The 23,060-nt window shown below is 37.6% G+C and overlaps 2 protein-coding genes across 2 annotated transcripts in view; one reads left to right on the top strand and one right to left on the bottom strand.

The window, feature by feature from the left end:
- Positions 1-23,054, top strand: part of LOC118744840 (transferrin) — a 113,608-nt gene extending 90,554 nt beyond the window's left edge. The window contains exons 2-4 of the mRNA XM_036478205.1: positions 20,235-20,602; positions 21,082-21,384; positions 21,474-23,054. Coding sequence (XP_036334098.1) covers positions 20,235-20,602; positions 21,082-21,384; positions 21,474-22,844 — 2,042 coding nt within the window. The 3' untranslated portion in view covers positions 22,845-23,054. The remainder of the gene's footprint in view (positions 1-20,234; positions 20,603-21,081; positions 21,385-21,473) is intronic.
- Positions 1-23,060, bottom strand: part of LOC118744842 (major facilitator superfamily domain-containing protein 6) — a 242,387-nt gene that overhangs the window by 130,215 nt on the left and 89,112 nt on the right. The window lies entirely within an intron of this gene.

The following is a 23,060-nucleotide window of genomic DNA, read 5'->3' as shown; positions in this document are numbered from 1 at the left end:
GGAGCGTAAAAAAAACGAATCTTTGGAAAAACTCCTGCGTTTTTTTTCATAAAAAAGGTTATCCTTTTGCCTTCCAACACACCGAACTACATGCGACAACTAGAAACAAAGTTACTACCTCAATATGTACCATACATACGCTTGCATATGTGTCTCATTTTGCGTTGCCTAAATTTACCACCGAACAGGCTTCCTCGTATTCTTGCGGAAGAATCCATTCGGTTGAATGCATACTCGGTAAAGAAATGGCATCATATCGCTGATACCGTAAATATGAATCCGCTTAGTGACTTTTCCCCTGATTTCGTTGCGACGTATATACCGTTGCTTCTAAGCAATTTAGTAGAGAGGGAATTCTGCAACTATCGTGAGTTTGCTCAAAAGACCACGTCACATGACCTTTACCCGAGTTTCATCCCCGCAGATACTGGCCCCTATTACGAGTTGCATTCGATTTTCGATCTTCGCTGGCTATCGAAGATCGAAAGTGAAATTCGTATTATGAGCTATGCAAGCGTGTCGAAATTTTCGTTGAGTATCGAATTGGTTGTCGAACAGAATTTTGCTTTCGTTGGTGTTTTTAATTAATTTAAGAGTTATTTGCAAAAAACACTTGCACTTTGCACTCTTCGCACCATGTTTTGATGAATTTGATGCAAATAAATGGAGTAAATGAAAGTTGTTCTCTGCAAAAGGTGTTCAGCCCCCCTTCTTTGGCAACACAGAAAGGAGAATTCTACTGCCTGAGGGCTATAATCCCTAAGTGCGGCCGAAGGCCCCCCACGCAAAAACGAGTTGGACGCCTGGTTCCGCTAAAGTGCACTTTTACCTATAGTTTTAATATATTTTAAATAGATTTGGATCATAAAATTTCTTAAATATATTGTATGTCAAAATATATTCGAAAGACTGCACTTAAACTCTCACGTTTTCTGCTCCTGGTCAGTTTTTTAAGCCCTCATCCTCTGACGAATCGTTCAACCAGAACTCCGTTGTGCAAATTTTCTTTTACCACGCTTTTATAAACTCGCTTTCCTTTTTATTTAATTTAAAGAGCGAAATTCACAATAGCGCTATTCTTCATCGAATGAGCGCCATAATACCAAATGAAAATTCGTTCGATCAGCACTTTTGACCACAGTCGAAGATCGAATGCAACTCATAATAGGGGCCACTATGTACTTTAATGACCACTATAGCGCTCATGTTATAAGTTTAATTTTTCGTGCAAGAGGTGGCCTACTCAATTTAAACGCAAGAGAGTACAAAAATGCCATTTCAGATACCTGTACGTTCTCCGATCTACATGATCGAAATGAGGGATGTATAGAAATTTGTGTCGCAAATATTTTGGTGAAAGTGTTCTTGATCTGGCTAAAGTCGTAAGCATATTAAATTGTAGCGACTATCCTGCGCTTTATAATTACCAGGCCAGATGTCTTAAGTATAGGGAGCTTATACTAAAAAAAAATTGCTAAAAAAAAAAATTACAATCTATCAAAGTGTCTGAATTTATATGTTTGTTTATCCGACTGTCGAGTTATCGTCATCGTCGTATGCTTCTTATTCAATTGCATTGTATAAATTATATCTTTTCATATGAATAATATATTTAATAATTTGTGCAATCAGCAATTAGCTCTTAAGATACACTTACATATGTAATGTTTTTGTAAAGTAAACAATTGAATAAAAAACCATCTAATAAAAAAAATATATTTTAATTCGGGTACGAAAAATGAAGGAAAATTGAAAAAGTTGAAAAGTGAAAAGTGGCTAGTATATTTCAGGACGAATGGATAAGGATTGAGCCAAGAGCTTGTGTGAGCAAATCCAATTTTTGGCAGCCAATGTCAGTTACGCGGTTTTGCAGAATGACGATACGCGGTTTTGTACTTTAAACGACGATATGTACATATGTAGGTATGCATACAGTTGCTGCGCAATATTAAGGTACCGCTATGATTAGATGAAAAATGCGATTACTAAAAATCTATTCTTAAGAATTTATTCTCAAACTAAACGTTTACCTGGCAACGCTGGCGTGCACAATCAAAAATGTCTGTGCTCATATTGTTTTAAATTTTAATCGTGTTTAAGTGGATTATTAATTTGTGTAAACCCGTTCCATCTGAATTTTAAGCGTTCATAAACACAAACAGCATCGAATACTTGGTTCCGGCCGAACAGCATTGAGAAACTGCAAGTAAGTGGAAAGGCGCTCCAATTGTACCAATTTGCAAAATAAAATAAGGCTTCGAGCGGTATCAGTGCCAAACATGAGCTTTTCCTATCAAAACTGGTTGTTTTTTCCATTTGGTAGGTTGGTAGGCTAGATTTGATTTTGATAGGTTCCGCGATAACAATAGTTATTAGCGAAAAATATAAAATATGTATATCCAAACATTTTAGAAACCTTGTTTACACGAATATTTCACCGGTGCCTTCGTATAACGGCGACCGTAAAGATGCAAATATACAAACCTGATTCGTATGTAAAATATTGCCAATATACAATATGTACATCCAAGGGTTATATTTATGTGCCTACAACTTAATTTCAATTAAACTCAACTAGAAACTACATATATACGTATGTACATTAGACTGCATCACTCCCCATACAAAAAAAAATCGGAACTGTTTTTCCTTATTATTCCGAAAAATATTAATTATATTCAACAATTTTTATGAGCTCGAGGCCGTTTTCAGTGAAAACTTATTGTGGAAAAGCAACAATAATTTGAAAAAATGGTAGAAGTGATAGCTATTTCGAAAATCACCACATTTCCTCATCAGACTTCTTTCAGTAGGATTCGAACCGACGATCACCACTGACTCAGCCAGTTGCCTACGCACTGTGCTAAGTTTGTCTTGTTAATTCTTGTTGCTTATTTTCCACTATTTCACTTTGCTAAGCCAACTACAATCAAGCGCAGCTATTCCGCTGCGATTCACTTGATCATGTGGTTGTTGGTTTTTGTTAATATTTCTATTATTAGAATGGTTCCGTGCGCAGAAGTGGAAAACTTTTGACTGCCATTCACCTGGGAGTGGCCAGAAGCGATTCTTGTGCGTACGGTTCAAATCGCAGCTCACAACGTCCGGATATTTATATCCACGTATCCTCTGGGTAGCAACCAAACACCCGTTTGGGAGCGAGCTACAGTGAGAAGGCGTAAAACTTCGCGTGCGCTGGGTTTGGGTCCCGCCACGTTAAAACCCCGCCCAATGAAAAATTCCAACAAGCCTCGGATGAGACCCCCTTTTTCTGATGACGACCACGGCAAACGTATAAAGGACTATGATTTAAGGGTATGCACCTGGAATATCCGGACCCTTAATGGGGAAGGTGCCTCTGCCCGGCTGGTTGATGTCCTCGGGAAGACAAAGGCTGACATCACCGCCATCCAAGAAATGCGATGGACGGGGCAAGGTAAAGTAAGCGTGAAGCCTTGCGACGTCTACTATAGTTGCCACGTAAAGGAGCGCAAATTCGGTGTTGGATTCGTGGTAGGAGAGAGACTCCGTCGCCGAGTACTGGCGTTCACCCCGGTGGACGAACGTCTAGCCACAATCCGCATCAAAGCTAGATTCTTCAACATCTCGCTCATCTGCGCCCATGCCCCGACGGAAGAGAAGGATGAGGCGTCCAAGGATCTCTTCTATGAGCGCTTGGAACGTACATATGAGCGCTGCCCCCGACACGATGTCAAAATCGTGCTTGGCGATTTTAATGCCAAGGTGGGCAAGGAAGGGATCTTTGGCGCCACTGTCGGAAAATTCAGCCTCCACGACGAAACGTCCGATAACGGACTGAGGCTGATCGACTTCGCCGGGGCCCGAAATATGGTAATATGTAGTACTAGGTTCCAGCATAAGAACATCCACCAAGCTACATGGCTGTCTCCAGATCGAAAAACGAGAAACCAAATCGATCATGTTGTGATAGACGGAAGACACACTTCCATTTTTTTAGACGTACGCACACTCCGAGGCCCAAACATCGACTCCGACCACTATCTTGTTGTAGCCAAGATACGCACCCGCCTCTGTGCAGCAAAAAATGTGCGCCCAACAATGCAAGGAAAGCTTAACGTCGAAAAGCTGCAATCACAACAGACGGCCAATTTATTCGCCACTCGACTCACACACCTGCTCTCTGAGAGCACTCTTCAACAATCCGACGTACGCGAGCAGTGGAACCACATTTCCCGATCATTAAGTACCGCCGCCGAAGAAGTAGTTGGATTTCAGCGAGCCCGAAAGAACAACTGGTACGATGAGGAATGTCAAGAAGCCGCAGAGAAAAAAGTTGCCGCCTACAGGGCCACGCTGCGATCGGGCGCAACGCGAGCCATGTGGGACCGTTATAGGGAACTGAAGAAGGAAGCGAGACGTATTTGCCGCAATAAGAAGAGAGAGGCCGAAATACGTGAGTGCGAAGAGCTTGAGATGCTGGCCGACAGGAAGAACGCCCGAAAATTCTACCAGAGGGTTAGGCGACTTACGGAAAGTTTCAAGACCGGGGCGAACTCCTGTAAGAACAACAATGGCGACCTAGTGACCGATGTCCAGAATATACTTAAATTGTGGAGGGAACACTTTTATAACCTACTGAATGGTAGCAGCGCTGAAAGTAGTGAGGAAGACGAACCCGAGTCCCCAGTCGATGATGATGGAGTAGCTGTCCCACCGCCTGACTATGACGAGGTACGAATAGCGATTACGCGGCTGAAAAATAACAAAGCTGCTGGAGCTGACGGCCTGCCAGCCGAGCTATTCAAGTACGGCGGCGAGGAGCTGATGAGGTGCATGCATCAGCTCGTATGCAGAATATGGTCAGATGAACGCATGCCCGACGACTGGAATTTAAGTGTGCTCTGCCCAATCCACAAGAAAGGCGACCCCGCCATACGCGCCAACTACCGCGGAATTAGCCTTCTAAGCATAGGTTACAAGGTCTTATCGAGCGTATTGTGCGAAAGACTGAAGCCCACCGTCAACGAGCTGATTGGACCTTATCAGTGTGGCTTTAGGCCTGGAAAATCCACCATAGATCAGGTATTCACAATACGCCAAATCTTGGAAAAGACCCGCGAGAATAGGATCGACACACACCATCTATTTGTCGATTTCAAAGCCGCTTTCGACAGCACGAAGAGAAGTTGCCTTTATGCCGCGATGTCTGAATTTGGTATCCCCGCGAAACTAATACGGCTGTGTAAAATGACGTTGAGCAATACCACCAGCTCCGTCAGTATAGGGAAGGACCTCTCCGAGCCGTTTGATACCAAACGAGGTTTCAGACAAGGGGACCCCCTTCCGTGTGATTTCTTTAATCTTATGTTGGAGAAGATAATACGAGCCGCAGAACTGAACCGCTCAGGCACAATACTTTATAAGAGCGTACAATTGCTGGCGTATGCCGACGACATCGATATTATCGGTAAAAACAAGGGCTACGTCTGTTCTGCCTTCTCGGGATTGGATAGAGAAGCAAAGCGAATGGGTCTGGTGGTGAACGAGGACAAAACGAAGTATCTCCTGTCAGCACACAAACAGTCAGAGCATACGCGTGTTGGCACCCACGTCACTGTTGACAGTTACAAGTTTGAAAAAGTAGACGACTTCGTTTATTTGGGAACCAGCATTAACACCAATAATAATATCAGCCTTGAAATCCAACGGAGAATCACTCTTGCCAACAAGTGCTACTTTGGGCTGAGTAGGCAATTGAGAAGTAAAGTCCTCTCTCGTCGTACAAAGATCACACTCTATAAGTCACTCATCATGCCTGTGCTGGTGTATGGCGCGGAAGCATGGACAATGAAAGCATCTGATGAGGCGGCTCTTGGAGTTTTCGAGAGAAAGATTCTGCGAAAGATTTACGGACCTTTACGCGTTGGTGATGGCGAATATCGCAGACGATTTAACGATGAGCTGTATGAGCTTTACAACGATATAGACATAGTGCAGCGAATTAAAATTCAGCGGCTCCGCTGGCTTGGCCATGTCGTTCGGATGGACAGAAACGCTCCTGCTTTGAAAATATTCAACGCGGGCCGCGATGCTGGGAACAGAGGAAGAGGAAGGCCTCCTCTGCGTTGGAAAGACCAGGTGGAAAAGGACTTGACTTCACTTGGCATTCCAATTTGCATCAGTTGGCACAGAAGAGAAATGACTGGCGTGTTGTTTTGGACTCGGCCAAAATCGCTTGGGCGGCTACAGTGCCAATAAAGAAAAAGAAGGCGAGGTTTACAATATTTTGGCGAGTGTAAGGGAAAACCCCTATTATGTTTTATGCGGCATCCCACAAGCTAGTTGAAGTGAACGCCAGCGGGCTTAGGTGTACGCTTTATCTTATTGTGATATCCCCTGCTTTGCCCTTGGCAACAATGTCCTCCATCTATTAATCAGATAAATTGAAAAGCCTGTTCGGAACCATAAGTCAGAGTGTGCAAATTTTGTATATTTACAACTCAAGATAAGCTTGAAAAATCTGTATTTTTCCCCCTTAGAAACTCTTAATCACTGTATTTAATCACTGTCAAACCTATTAATAATGACTTCTATTTTTTAAGTCTATAAATTAGGGACAAATACACGAAATTAGAAAACAAAAGAGCCGAAAGCACACAAATAAAAAGAGAATAATAAATAGCTCATAACAAGGGCGTAGCCAGAATCTGATGTAAGGGCGGGAGGCTAAACCAAATATACTTCTTATTTTTTTTATATATTTTTATGTAATCATTTTTACGCTAATAACAAGCGTCTCGGAATTTCAACAAATTTTTCGATGGTTTCCTTCTGAATCAGCTCGTCGTTTTCGGTAACGAGTTTTCTGTGGTCGCTCATAAGGCATAGTGCAGAAAGCCTTTCTCCTGCCGGTTGTGCTTCTGAGCCAGGTTTTAACTCTACGAAGTGTACTAAAGGATCGCTCCATAGTCACTGTTATGCATGGAAAGGCGCTCAAAATGGAAATACACTTACTTAACGCTGGTGGAAATTCGTTTTTTTTCATTAAATAGATCTTCACCGTCAACATCCCTCTTATCTTCTTCGGACAAGTTCTTTTTTTCTTTTTTATATAAATTGTACCAAAGAATGAGTTCACTGCCCATATCTAAATCATAGATCTGTTGAAAATGCTTCGCGTTCTATTGTACCTTTTCACTGTAACATTTAAGCTCTACCCAGAATTACAGCGGACGACGGTAAAGCGATCTGCGGTAAGTCAACAGCTGAACAGTTGCCGCAGTGAAATCTGTCAGAGTAAACACAATTGCGGCGCACGATGGCTTCCGTCAGTTGCCATTTTGATTTGATAATTATCATTAAAATTAAATATTTTTTCGGTACGTGCGTCTATGTACATAAATTTTCTGGAAGTATGGATGAAAACATTAGCAAACTTGTGAAAATAATAAAAATTACTTTAATCAACACTCAATCAACATTGTGCCGTCCCGGTAAAAATATAAATAAATTTAAATCAACCGAAAAACGTCGGTGGTAAAAACGCTGCCGCCGCAATAATGGACCATTCCATATGCCTTTGTGAGTTTTAATTTTGACAGCGGTTAACCGTCGACCGCTTTACCGTCGTCCTCTGCAATTCTGAGTAGAGCTTTAGTCGAATACAATGGGTGCAATCTAGACAGCGAAAAACCTGGAGTATTTTCATTGGAAAAGCGTAGTTGTAAAGAGGCCCTTAGTGAATCCAGATACGGTTTTATTATAGACCGTCGCCAACTCCTATATCGGCTGTAATCATACGGGATTTTTTAATTAACTCCGTAGTGACTCCTTCTGCATTCTCGCGATCATTCTTAACCACCTCTAAAATATTTTCAATATGCTGACCAACGGCGAAGAGGTCTAGTTAATGTCTTCATTTGCAAATTATTTGCTGTAGGTTTCAGCAACGTTGAATATTTAGCAATTATCTGTCAATGTTATTGTGGCTTATTAACATTTTATTTTTAATATTTGATTTGCGCCTGATTTGCCGCTATTTAAACTCAAAAGCGTGGTTGTTGTTGTGTATAGTTTCAGGCAGGCTCTTCCTAAACTAACTATTTGTCAATGTTATTGTGGCTTATTAAATTTAGCAATTATCATTAAAGCAACGATGAACATCTTGTTATAGCAACACACAATTGATTAAGTCATTCACAACAAGATTTAACGGAAGAAGAAGTGTTTTTCTCGTTGAGTTTTCCATCCTGTTCGTCACAGAATGGTAAGAGAAACTCAAATGGGTGTTTCCTTCAATTCTGTACCAATTCAAAGCTTAACGCTGTCCTTACTTCATTGGATCCATGATTAAAAACGCAGGCCTTTTATGGAAATAGGGAGCATAATTACGAATTCGATTACGCATGAAATGTTGTATTTTTTATTTATTGATCTTTGAAATTTTCTCCTTCGTTATATAGCTGTAAGAGGGGAAAGCTGCCTTCCCCCCTGCCCTAGCTGCCTACGCCCTTGGTTCATAATAAAACAAAGCGTTAACCGAAAAAATCCAGCATTTCTTACTAAGCCTGTAATTCCCCTCAACGAAACTTAAGATACACTCAGTCATCTGTGATTGCTTATCGAAACGCATGTAACCGGTTATTCTTGTATGAATTTTGTGAAGTAAATCAGTATACAATCAGCAAAAGCTTTTAGATGTGACTTACGCATTCGCCGAAACAGGGGTTTTCCCTCTACCTCTACCAATTCTAAATCATCTTGTTCCATGCAATTCACACTCTTGAATAACATTTTTTAAGTAAGTGCTCGTAATTATAGACTAGACAACAAATTAATATTGTGGCAATGAGTTGATGAGAAGAGCGTGTTAGTACGTACATACATATGTATGTACATACTAGGTACATATGTATGTGTAGATAGGAATACATACCCAGTGGAAAATAGCGAATGCATACCTTTTTCTACTACGAAAAGATTAACTACTGCGATTGAAGGAAAAGATACATCGAAGGAAAAGTTGTAGTCGAAAACGGTCCATTCAGCTATAGCAGTTGTTGCATTCTTTCATGGTCATTCGTACCATTCGTATGTTTAGGGCCAATTTCAGATGAAAATTTAAACGGCACTGAAGTTTAATTTTGAATTGTTATTTAAATGCCATTTAGCTTTCGTTGGGTCTCACATCAACTTTATTTAAATATGCCAAACATGTAGCAGCGCTGTTGCTTGTACCTTGAAATTGTATTTGCATTTGTTTGTTTATTTACGTTTCATTCTGAACAGCTGATTGTTGTTTGGTACAACCACAGGGTTGCATATCTCATATCTAAATAGCCAATATTGGCTATTTAAGTGCAGATTAAATATATGATCAGAAAATTAATTTTTGAAGTTAATCAACACTCTCTACTTAAATAGCTCACCTGAAATCGGGCCTAAGAATTAAAATTTTACAAGTTTTAGCAGCTGGCACAGGGTAACAGTTTAATTTTGGGGGATGTACTGGTTAAATTTTATAAAGCAAATATATTATATGATTAAATTAATAATCCTGCAAACTATAGTGTTTTCAGACAGTCTGAATTCGGCTTTTTTTACATCAGCTATCTCATGCCGTGAAATTTGCGGTATGACGAGTGATATGCTGAATTGTCGGTACCCAATACTTCAGAAAGATTTCGGTACCGTACCCAATACCGTTAAGAAAAAAATTGATTTCTATTTTATATGATATCGCCTAAAACCACTTAAAGTTAGTTGCAGCTTATTGGCACAATGTTCAACAGAATATGGCTGACTACCAAAACGTATCAATACAATGTTTGGAAACTGTTATACTGCGGTATTCAAACTGTTTGTATATGCAGAGTTGCGACACATTGCAACGATATACATTGCATATTTTAAATATTCAATATAGCAATGAACAATTTTTCTGAACTTTCCATTTTTAAAACACCAATGATAACCAATAACAAACGAAGCATCAAATTTTTTTCTGATGTGCTGATTCCTCTAGCGATGCGTTTCGATAGCTTTTCCGATGCGTTTTGGAACAGTATACATTGCTAATATTTTGTAGTTCGGCGTTCTGGAACACTATACTTTATAGTATGCAAAGTAATTGACGTTTGGCAAGTCAGCCTATCTGTCAAAAAAGGGGAAACTAAATTTTTAATCGACTTTACTTCGACTAAAATTATGCTTCCAAATTAGAACGAATAATACTATGCTTTTCTAAAAGTGGAACAACCTTATCCACCTTCGTAGATCTAAGAGTCAAGAAAAATGCTTTGGCGGATGAAGAAGTCTTCCAAGCCTAGAAACATCCTCCAAATCATGTAGAACAAAAGTGTTTCAAACAAGGAATAGTTTCTCTGCATTGTGGCGACGGCAAACATATATATGTCGGATCCTGTAATAAATTTAGAGCATCAGTTAGATGCTTAGGTAGAGTGGCGCGCACTGTATCAAATTCTACTTGTTTAAGAATTTTCAAACGGGTGAATAATAGGCGTTGAAATAAAAATATTTGATGAATGAAAAGCTTTAATTTTGAAAAAGAAAAGGAAGAGTGCGCGTCAAACTACCAGAATTTTCTACAATGGAACGACATCCCGCGACATATATATTTTTCATTTGAATCAGTATTAAAAGGTCCATATTTTTGGTCCATGTGCGTTCTTATTGGAAGCCTAAACATCGAGTATCGAAAGTATTGGATGCTTCTTAAATAGGGACCGAGTAAATTTCTGTCGCTAAAAATCTCTATATAAATAACATATGGGCCTAAAACTATGCAACGCGAAAGCTTAAGGGGTTCAACATAAAATCGTAAACATTGTGGAGGTGTTATATTTTCTGGAAGCGTTGTATAATTTTAAGCACAAACGTTATTATTTTAGAAATTTAGCGGGGCAATTTCTAGTATCCCACTGCAGACCGTCTGAAAAGACCAAAGTGCGAAAACACAACCGGCTTTAAAGACGATAAAGCTGGTTTCGAGGTAATATACATAGCAACAAACACAGCAGGAATATGTGATCTTTGTAGAAAGAAATTCGCAAATCGTCCATAATTTTAACCATCGCGGTTGAACATCCATGTTGGCAGACATGTGAGAGGAAATTCGCTCAGATATTAAAAAGTCTAGCACTTTCTACAAAGCAGGCAGGACACTAATCGGATGAAAATCACAGAGGGAACGTGCATTTTTGTTTTAAGCCACAGAACAAACAGAGGCAACTTTCCATAAGTTTGGAAAACAAAATGTGGGACATTCCATTGTGACTGGTGGGATATTTCACTCCAGAATGTGATCAGTTGTGAATTATAACTATGTAGTCGGAACTTATACAACAGCGAAAGATATTTCTTAGTACAGAACGATAACTTATGTATAAAATTGATTTAACAAAAATACCAAACTATTTCTTAGTTCTATGTATCATTTGAATGAATGTGACTGGTGGGACACTGAAATTCTTTCGTTTTCAATAGAAATTAGATTGATATAGCATAGTTGCCAACTTGGTGCTTAAAGCACTAGATTTAGTGCTTTTTGAAAATTAAAACGCCAAAAAAAAATTACTTAGTGCCTAGTGCCTTTTTTAGTGCTTTTTTAACTAATATTACTCCGAGACAGTTAAAACCTGAAATAATTTGAAATATTATAAGCTGCGGTGTTCATGAGGATGCGGAATTTACAAGAATATACAAATTTACATGCACTAAAATACAACCATGATTGATAAAAAGCTGAAGTTGCAAACCCGCTTTGTTGAATTCTAGTCGTGTTGAAAATGCTAGTACGCAGGTAAGTTAAGTATTTCTTTTTTTCTTTTCTAATGTTTGTACAAAAATTGATTTTTTTACCACCTGATTAAAACACATCGTTTCTTGGTGCTGAATCCAAATCTGGCCGCACAATTGCTCTAGTACTCGAATTTTTAGATACCCTACACCCAGTTTGCCAAAAACACGGGTTTTTGCGATATTTGAGGTTATATAATGAAAACATCAAATTTTTTGCTCATTTCTACTTAAGACATTATTTTTGTGTGTTGCGATTCGATATTTCTTTCTCGAGATATAGTAGTTTTAATAGTACTTCGGTAATTCGTCGTAAGCATGAGTCATCATAGCATGTATAGACGCTATTCAATCGTTATGAGCGAAAACGTTTTGTGTATTGATTTATGTATGTATTCTTGTAAATATTGTTAATTTTTTGCTTTTGTTAAATACAAACTGTTATGAAAAAAGCATCCTTTAATTAAAAAAAAATTGGTGCTTTTAGTTTGGTAAAACGCCTTTTTTCCAAGTTTTTGGTGCTTTTTGCAAATCAAATGTTGTGACTGGTGGGACATGTCCTTGTGACTGGTGTCAAGTAATTATGCATGAAATAAAAGTTTCCATAGATAAAATTTACAACTTCTTTTTATTATTTTTTAATCATTTTTAACAAATTAATGAAATGTAGTCATTTAAAAAGAGGTTACTACTGAAATAGAGTTAATTAGGGCATATTTAAATTTATGTCATTTTCTTCTTTTAGAAGGAGTGACCCATGTAGTAAAACAGTTGTTAATATTTTCGTAGTAGAAAAATGAAATGCATTACCCATTTTTCCACTGGGTTGTTGGTTTCGAGTTCAAATACGGTGGCCCGAATGCTTTTCTTCTTTGGTTTTGTGTATTTAAAGATTATATTTATAGTTTGAAAAGAGGCACGCGACACATTACTTTCCTAGGACTTGCCCGTACAACAAATTATGCATCTTGTAATGTATATATTGGCTAAAGGGACAGTAAATTACTTTATAAATTACATACCAAACATTCCATTCTCACACTGGGTAGGTACGTACATATGTACATATGTGTAGTTGGATGATGAAAGACGTCATAAAAAATGAATGACTATGCGAAACAAGGCTGCCGAGGCACTAACAAACCTATGAAATCAGAGGAATGACTCAATTAATATTTGTTTCGATGTTCATAAAATTTGCATGGCAACTCGTTATAGTATGTCCGGTGATAGCAACGGTATCTCTTTTTCGTATTTCACTTTATTTCGTATAAAAAATTATGCATGTCCAATGGATTTGCATATAAAAAGTCATTAAATTGAGTGCATTTAACACAACAAGTTTTGGAGAAATCATTTTTAACTGATGAAATACAATTGTCTAAATAAAATAAAAATAAAAATTATATAAAAGCGAAACAAGTTGCTAAATAAAACAAAAATACTAAGGATAAATTGGAATTTTAGGGAGCATTTGAAAGCTACGCTGACATTAACAAAACTCTCTAATCTATACATCTATACATGAAACAGGCCGATGTCTGTACATTATAAATATTAAAGAAAAATTAATATGGGAGGTCTTTATTAGAGCAATAGAAGCCAAATCAATCATTTTTAGAATTGTTGTATGTCTGTATGTTTGTACGCGCATCACTCGAAAATTAACGCATGAAATTGAATGCAGTTTTTATCGATGTATTGCTAGAAGTCTAACTTAAAATATAGAAGGAAACAAGTAAGAAAGTCTAAGTACGGGCGGAGCCGAACATTAAATACCCCGCACAAGTATTAAATATATGTTTTTCACCTTTCCACAAGCTACCGCTACATGGTAATCCGGGGTGGTTTTACCCCTTTTTTAACCATCTTCGATAGAACGTTCAGTTAGGCATACTGAGATAACTTTATATAGTCATATGGGGGCGGTATCACGCCCATTTCCCGAAATTCCAAACAATGTTACTTACTTTCAGGGATTGTTGTTAGTATCAATTTTGAGTAAATTAGCGTCCTTAAATTTCGAAACATCAAAGTTTCAAGCATTTCTTAAATTTACCGTTATATGAAAAGTGGCCGTAATTTAAGTCCAATTTCAATAATTTTCACCGTTTTGCTTTTATGTGGCAAGCACAATAACCATACCGAGTTTGGTATAAATTGGTAGAACGGTTATCGAGGTATATATATGTGATTATAAGTGGGCGTTGCCACACCGTTTTTCCAAAATTTTATCAAAAACGTATTTCTTGGTAAAGAATTGTTGCAAGCATCAATTTTGAATAAATTAGCTTTAGTATTTACTGATTTATCGAAGATTTCCTATTTCTCTAAATTACCGTTACATGGGAGGTAGGCGTGGTTATTGTCCGATTTTGCCCATTTTCTATACGATCCGTCCCACGCCTGAAGGAAGTACACGTACCAAGTTTCGTTAAGATCTCTCAATTTTTACTCGAGTTATCGTGTGCACAGACGGATGGGCGGACGGACAGACAGTCACCGCTTAAGGTGTTCTTACACGATATGAATTTGCATCTGTAAATGTGACTTTTTCAATACATATGTAATTGCGTATGTCTATCAAATTTCTAGTCTTTATTTAACTATTTAAAAATGCGTTCTTTGAAAACGAAATAAATTAAACTCAGATGATTCTATCTGTGTGTCAGATGAAAATAGAAACATTTCTATTTTGTATGTACGTGCATCTTCTTTGTACAGAAAAAAATCGAATTTGCCTTTACACGATATGTTGGCATTTCCATATGTAAAAAGTGGCATGTCACATGCAAATACATATCGTGTAAGAACACCTTTAATCGATTTCTCTTTTCATTCCGATCCTTTATGTATACATTTGTCTAAATCTATCACGATTCGTTTTGCCTGTTACAAACAACCGTTATGTGAACAAAGTTATAATACCCTTGTGTACAAGTGCGCTCGGGTATAAAAACGTGCGACATAGCACTTAATTTGTTAAAAAGTCAAATTAAACTTAAACTAAGGGAATTAATAGATTGGCGCTTACACATACATATGTTAGTGTTTGGCCGAGCTTCTCTTTCGATTTGTGGCGTGCGCTTTGCCGACTCCGATCGGCGACTGTATTTTTATGAGAAGCTGTTTTTCATGGCAGAAATACACTCGGCGGTTTGCCATTGCCTGCCGAGGGGCGACCACTATTAGACAAAAACGTTATTTTTTTTATGCTGGGTTGAACCGGGCGCACTGCTAATCACTACACCACAGCGGCCGCCAAGGGAACTAGACAACCGAAATACTATATACAGTTAAACTTCGTTTTAGTTTGAAAATATTTTGAAGTGGAATGTAATTACATTATACACAGGTTATATGAAATGTCAAACAAAATATAACAAATAAATATGTTCGAAAAACTGAACGCGTAAATACTATGTACCAATAAAGATTTAATTACTTATTTGCTATTAAATATTGTGAGATCCAATAGTTTAATCTCGAAAGTTTACATTTTCCAAAAAGCGATATTAACTTACGGGGTTGTGAAATTGTCGCCATCTTGGAAAAAGGTGAAAACGTTTTTCACAATTTATGTACATCCATACCGTTAATTTTTTCGAAAAACTGAGGAATACTTAACATATTTAAGTAATTTAATTTTGTTTTTTTATGTAACAGCAATCAGCTGGAGTGACAGTCCTTGGCCAGATATACTAGATCTGGGTCATTCCGGTTAAGTAGACTCGACAACCATGGAAACGTAATTTTATCTTCGTCGTCGCTTTCATTTAACTAGTGGTTTAGATACTTAGTCTGTTCCAATAGCAGTCCGGTTTACAGGATTTAGTCAGAACTTACAGGAAGTCGTTCCTATTGACATAAAACCTGTAAGTGGGAACACATTTGAGAGAGTAACTGAGCAACTGTTCCTAGTCAGAAGTTACAGGATTTAGTCCGGATATTTTTTTCCTGTAAGTTCATGAAAAGTGTCAAACGATCAGCTGATTTACATGTGCAAACAAAAACAGAAAGCGGTGAAAGCAAAGAACCTTATATTTGTTAAAAAATGGAAGTAAACAACGAAATATTTAAATATGTATAGATTTTAATAATTATTTAGTGATATTTCAGCCAAATCAGTGTAGTACCAATGACATGTAAACAAACCGTCTGACGTTTTTACAGGAAATAGTGCTTTTTGCGTTCCTATGCACTTCTGCATCTGTTCTCCTTTTACTCTCATTTGAGAGCGTAAAATTGTAGTTTGACAGTTCCACAGGTTTTAGTCCGAAGTTCAAAGGAACAGACTAACTATTAGATAATGTTTTGAATAAAAATACTTATTGTGATATTTTGATGGAATACTAGTTTTTAAATATAGATTTTGCAAGTCATTGAATTTTTCGAGGATATCCCTAGCGTAGAGTGCAAAGTTGCGAAGTCCCAATTTAAAAATTGTACAGGAGAGGAAAAAACTTCTTATAGCCATTTTCTTCAAGTATTCCGAAAAACTTTGAATACAACATTTTGCCTGTTTAAAGCAAAGCAAAACTCCATACATCTATTCCGTGTGTTGCAATATCCACGAAAGCAGCAGTTAATTTTTTATGAAGAAAATTATTACAGAATATTCGAAAATTTCTCTACTTATATGTTTGGCTTTTCTTTGTTTTATTTTTCCAACGTCAAAAGCTGGATTTTTTTTTGAAAAAGTTGGTACAACAAAAAATACGAAACACGTTTTCTGTCAGATAGCTAACATGGCGGATAAGAAGAAGAAGTGAAACTACCTTCTAAAAATTATTGTATCATGATTTCTAGTTTAAAAGTAAAATTCAAAATTACAAAATATTTTTGTGTGGCGATAATTTCGCCCCAAGAAAAAAACTCATTGTAACATACGAGGCATTTCATGTCACCACGGCCACCTCTGTGCGCGATCTCTAAGGATTTGTATGAAAATTGAAGAGATTGAAGGCCTAGGTGATATGAATATACGTGCAGCATATTTTGCCGATATGACGTAGGGTTGCCTATTTACACGGGACTTAAATTTTACGAAAACGTCATACATACCTTTCTTTAAAGTGCTGTATCTCGGAAACCTTTTAACGAAACTTAATGAAAAAAAAATTATTTCTTCCGTCTTATTATGGGCTTTAATTACACATTTTTTACATTAATGTGCAACGTACAAAAAGCATTATAGCATTAATAACTTTTTTTACATATAAACATTGTCTATAATGTCAACTTTAAGTACCTAAATGGGCATAATGGGCTACTTAGGCGTATGGACTCTAGATCGTCTAACGCTCGAGCAATATGATAAATAGGCATTGCAATTTTCTGAAATTGCAGTGGCCAATTTTTGTCAAACCCTGGCCAAAAGTCCAAAAAAAAATTGGTGCATTCGTATGCATAACCATCTTATATTGTTAGGAGGGCTCTACTGCGTATCGTTATGAGACAACAAGTCGATTCTCTTAAGGCATTTAGGGTTACAGGAGATCAAAGCGACTGTTGCTAGCAATTCGCTCTAAACTTTTCGTATATTAGAGTTTTCGTCGTTGTTAATATCGTGGTATATCTTTAAAAAAAAATAAGGGTTTCAAGCATCCGCTCATGGACATTGTAATCTAGAGTATGCAAAACATATTTTTTCATTGTCACGCCATCTAAAAACTGACATAAGACGTAGATATTCACAGATTGATTTTTTTGTTTACTCATTATGATGGATTAGGAAAATAGTTACGAGAGTGGTCGAGATGGGCGGTCTAATTTTCTTTTTCATATATATTGATGTTTTTCCCATCCACCTTGGTTAAAACCACCTGCCACAAGCCGCCACTGTAGTTTGGACATCAGTCTACCATTGCAATGGGGTAAGAATAATTTAGAGAAAAAGAAGGTGCTGTATGTTTCGAATTGGATGTCTGTAAAAAATAACTGCAATTAACTTTACAGTGGACTTAATTTCGACTATGACTACGTGCCGATTACTTTAATCCTATATTAAGCTTGTTTAAAAGGTCAAATAACATCAAGTTAGGGAACTTCGTATCCTTCTTTAACGAATCTTTAAATCAATGTATTTGTTTTTCCTTTTTAGTTCTTATTGTAATAAAAGCATGTTGTTGTTTTTTTTTAACTATAATTTTAATACTCATTACATAGTTTCATTTTTTACACACCTTTCCTTTTTCTTGTTTTAATAAAAGGACTAACCTTGAAGCTATCATTTCAGGTCTAATATTCATTTGCAATGAAACCAAAACATCAACAATATCAACATCAACATTAACCATCCCGAAGACCCCGATATAGTCCCGAGAGCCCCGAAAATCTCGAAGTAGTCTCGAAAAACCCGAAATAGTCCCACAAATTCTGAATTAGTCCGCAAAATCCCGAAACAGTCCAAAAATACCGAATTTGTCCCGAAGATCCCGATATGGTCCCTAGAACCCCGAAAATCTCGAAGTAGTTCCAAAAATCCCGAAAATTTTCGTAGAACACGATCTTGAAAGGTACTTGAATATAGTATTTGCAATGCATAAAAGAGGATTGTTTAGTTGAAAACTCACAAATCAAATGATTGGCTCTACAAATCAAATCACAAATAACTCTGATTTCTTATTAGGTTGACCAAGCAAATCACAAATAAAATTTTTTTTTTATTTGGTTGAGGAAGCAAATGACAAATAAAACTTATCTTTTATATGGTTAGCCAAGTAAATCACAAATATAAGTTGCCTTTTATTTAGTTGACTAAGCAAATCACAAATAAAATTTATTTCTTATTTGGTTGACAAATCAAATCACAAATAAAATTTATTTAGAATTTGATGCAACTTTCAATTCGGAAATAAATTTGATTTATAGATTTGTGATTTGACTAAATCAAAATCACGCAACCCTGGTATGCAGACGACAACGTCTCTGATTGCGATGTTATTACTCTATCCGTCGTCTTCGTCTTGCTTTTGATCGATTACATTACAATCGTCTTGGTAACGTTTAAACTGGCTAATTTTTGAAGCATTCTTCTGCAGACGAATCGTTCGTGTTGCCTATCGTTCGTGATACATAGTAATATTACATTTACATTGGACCAAAATGCGTAATTTGAAATCAGTCATTTGAAGGTGTTTACACTGCTTGATCCGCATTTGCTTTGACTTCTCATCAAATGAAAAGGGAAGACAAAAACAAAATGTATGTAAACAAACACTACATTTATTATATTGTTAACGCTTTTTGGACACAAAAAGGCAATTATTCTTTGATTAAACTAAAAATGTGTAAAGCTCTTGTATAAATTAACAATTTTTACACACAAATTTCAAAGATTTATTTATTTCGTTGTGTTTGTTTTGTGTTTGAAAAATTCCAAATGTCAAAGACAAACGAAAGCTTTTGTGGAACTTTTGTTTCTGAGTGCGTTCAATAAAATAGTACGGCAATTGGAACGCATTTGTTTCGTGATTTTGTGTAAATGCGTCGAAATGCGTCATTCTGGAAATGTGAATTTGTATGGAGAAATGCGTGATTTGGCCTCGCATTTGAGGTTTCTCGCCCAAATGACGCATTTGGGCTCAATGTAAATGTAATATAAGGCTGTAAGTTCAGAATCAAATAAATAATACACAATGATCCTCATGCATAAAAAGCGAGCTTAAGTTAAGACTAAAAGTTTGCACTGATCAAGTGAGCGTAAGCTCAAGAATTTGTAACCTATCGTTTTATGCATGAGGCCCATTGTTTCGAAATTGGTATGCATAGGATTTGTTTGAAAATAAGTATATGCCAGCATAAGCATTTTAAGAACTTTCCAATTATATACTTTTTCAAAAATCCGTGACCTTAACGTAGTTCACTTCACAAGGCCTTAGTCTGCAGAGCTTTTATCTGTTTGTGGATATCTCTTTTGTACAAATCAAAAATGCTACGCGATATGATTAATCTTGGAACTTCTAAACAAGTAAAAACGAATACAATTTATTAGAGCTGTTTGTATAATTTAACAAATTGTCAAATACCGAACCTTTGCCTCTTATTTCGCAAAAAAATGCGTTTGGTCTTGTATAATTTGCGATTAGGTCAAACTGATTTGTGTTTATCAGAAATTAATTTGTGTTTAGTTAAAATCGAGTTGCTTTTAGTTGAATTTAATTTTGGTTAAATAAATTTTGCCCATTTATGAATGTATATACATACATATGTGCTATGTATATAAGATAAATATTGAACCAAAAAATTAAGGCATCAGTTCTGAGATATGATGTATTGGCGTTCAAATGTTTTTACTTAAGCTATGGACTTCAACGGAAGCTTTTTCCATTAGTATTACGGCTTTTATCAGCTTTTTGTATTTCAATAAAAAAAAAACCCTATTGCTAGTTATTATTAAAATTGTCATAACACTTTTTTCTATTTTCTTTAAGTACGCGTTTGCGTCGTCGAATCCCGGGGCACATACCGCAAAACCCCAAAGTTTTGCCCAATTCTGGAATCAACTAGTAATATTGAATGTGTGATAGGAGTTGATCGTCTGGACTGTGTTCGACGGATACACAAAGGAACCGCCCACTTTGGTGTGCTCTCGGCAGAAGAGCTTATAGCAGCGCGTTGGGCGAGCGTTGAAATTTTGGTAACGAGTGAAATGCGTTCGCATGATACCCATTTCGAGTATGAAGTCGTCGCTGTGGTGGATAATGAGGCAAATATACATACAGCACATGATCTACGCGGTGCAAAACTCTGTCATCCTGGATATGGACTAGGCAACCATTGGACTGAAGTGTTAGCCAATGTACGTTAGACATACTAACGGCGCGTTTAAATTGGACAATGCTGTGAAGATAATGAAGATATACGTATTAGTTGTCAAAAACGCATGCCTGGAAGAGTATGCATGTATTAGTGAAAAAGTGTGCATGTATTGCTATTGTCATGACAGTATTGTCCGGTGTAAACCCTAAGTAAGGGCCGTTTTCTCAAGTAACCTGTAACTTTAAAGCTCACTTTAGATTTAAAGGTTGCATTAGCATGTATGACTGTGTGTAAAGTAAACCATTTTACTATCGGTTTTAAATTGGGTTACAACCAAGAAACATTCACACGTCAAAAACCGATAATAGAAATGCTTAACTTTAGATATAGCTTTATTTCTAATCCAACCTTTAAATATAAAGTGAGCTTTAAAGTTACAGGTTACTTGAAAAACGGCCCTACGTATACTCGTATACACGTACTTGTTTAAGTTTTCAAACCGTATTTTTTACTTTGTAGTACTTTGAGTCAACTCTGATCTCAAAATCATGTAATCCGGACATTTCGCTGACAGAAGACCGCATTAGCGCTTCGGCTAAATACTTTGGGCCCAGCTGCAAAGCCGGCCCATGGGTGCCTGATCCCACACAGGACCGAATACTTAAGGACCGCTACCCGTCATTTTGTCAACTGTGCTACGATTCATACCGTTGTGATATAGGTGACAAGCATTGGGGCCGTCGTGGTGCGCTGTATTGTCTCACTAATGGTGTTGGAAACGTTGCTTGGGCGCGTCTGGATGATGTTCGTAGCCACTTCGGCGTAAGTTGTCAAATATTATTCAACGTACATACATACATATGTACATATGTATCTAGAATTTATTTATTACAAGTCATTTATTTTTTCAGTTAACAGGACTACAGGCGCAGGCAGATCCTTCTGAGTATAGTTATCTCTGCGCCGACGGCCATTTGCAGCCTATCACCACCGAACGCCCATGTGTTTGGGTAGCTAAGCCCTGGCCGGTAATAGCTGCCCGGCGCACTCACGCTGCACAGATCCAAAATTTAGTAGCCGGTCTCAATCACGACGACCCCAATAGCTGGCAGAACGCATTACTCAGTTTGCTCGAGAACTTCCACGTAGAGATAGTTACACTTGATAATGTCATTCCCATCGATGACTACCTGGATCAGGCACCAGCTTTTCAGAGCGCTTACAGTTTCCCCGAATGCAATCCACCGCGCTCGATCGTTTATTGCACCACGTCGATAATTCAACATATTAAGTGTTCTTGGCTACAAGAAGCTTCCCAAGTGTACGGGGTCGAGCCGAATATTCAGTGTATACGATCTGACAGCATTGACTCCTGCATGGACGATATTAAATTCAAGGCCGCTGATGTGGTGTTGGTCGATCATGAAAACCGCATTAGAGCACAGCGTGACTACAATCTCGTCCCGATACTTTACGAATTCTCACAAGACATGCACGAACGCTATGCCATAATTGCAGTGGTGCATAAGGACTCAAAACTAAAATCATTTTCTGATCTTGAAGGAGCTAAAGCATGTCTTCCCTCATATGAGGGACCGGCTCATTTGTCGGTGCAGGATACGATAGCCAATGTCACACAACGCATTACCTCGCTACAATTGTTCTTCCATCGCGATTCCTGCACTTGGCAACCGCATGCCCACCGCACATGCCCGGACAGCTACCGAGGAGATGAAGGCGCATTGCGTTGCTTAGCCGAAGGTGGCGAAGTTGCTTTTCTAAGTTCGGCAGTTTATAAAAACTATACTCTGGGGAATTTGACCGAAAAATGGGTGCGAGATTCAGGACATAAATCCTTCCGCGTTTTGTGTCCCTACGGCGCCAACGAACGTCACTCCAAGTTCGAGTACTGCTACATGCACTGGACTACTCGCGGTCATCTAATGACGCACAACACTTCTTTGACACGAAGCAATGAAATCTATAACTCTTTGCGTGACATAGATCATCTCTTTGGCAAAAGCTACCGTCCAGAAACTCGGCCATTTACAATGTATGGCGTTTTCGATAAACGAAATAACGTTATGTTCCGCGACAAGACAGATGGCTTGAGGGGCTTAACTGACATAAAGGCAGATACTTCGAAACGGTTAATGGAAGATATATTCGAAAAATATGTGAACAATTTTTACGTAGATCCTAATTCTAGTCAGTCCAAGTCGAGTTCCCTTGCTCTGGTAGCGATATTGGCACTGTTAGTTGTAAGAAGAATTTGGATTTGAAAGTGGACAATTTTGAATGCATAGATTTAATATTTTATTCACAAAAATTCAATAGGCCTTAATCGGAGAAGACGAGTCTTAAGTATACTACTCCAAAGTATGCAATTTTGTGATATTATTTTATACTATTTTTATGTATTTTGATAAACATAAAAGTTATTTAAGTACAGTTTTATATTTCCGCTTATGTTTGTCTATTAAAACTCTTCAGCTTTC

The sequence above is a fragment of the Rhagoletis pomonella genome, unplaced genomic scaffold, assembly GCF_013731165.1.
Source record: "Rhagoletis pomonella isolate Grant_MI unplaced genomic scaffold, Rhpom_1.0 Rhpom_scaffold_00008, whole genome shotgun sequence".
Lineage (NCBI taxonomy): Eukaryota > Metazoa > Arthropoda > Insecta > Diptera > Tephritidae > Rhagoletis > Rhagoletis pomonella.
The sequence above is the reverse complement of the archived record's forward strand: the minus strand, read 5'-3'. Positions and strand labels throughout refer to the sequence as shown.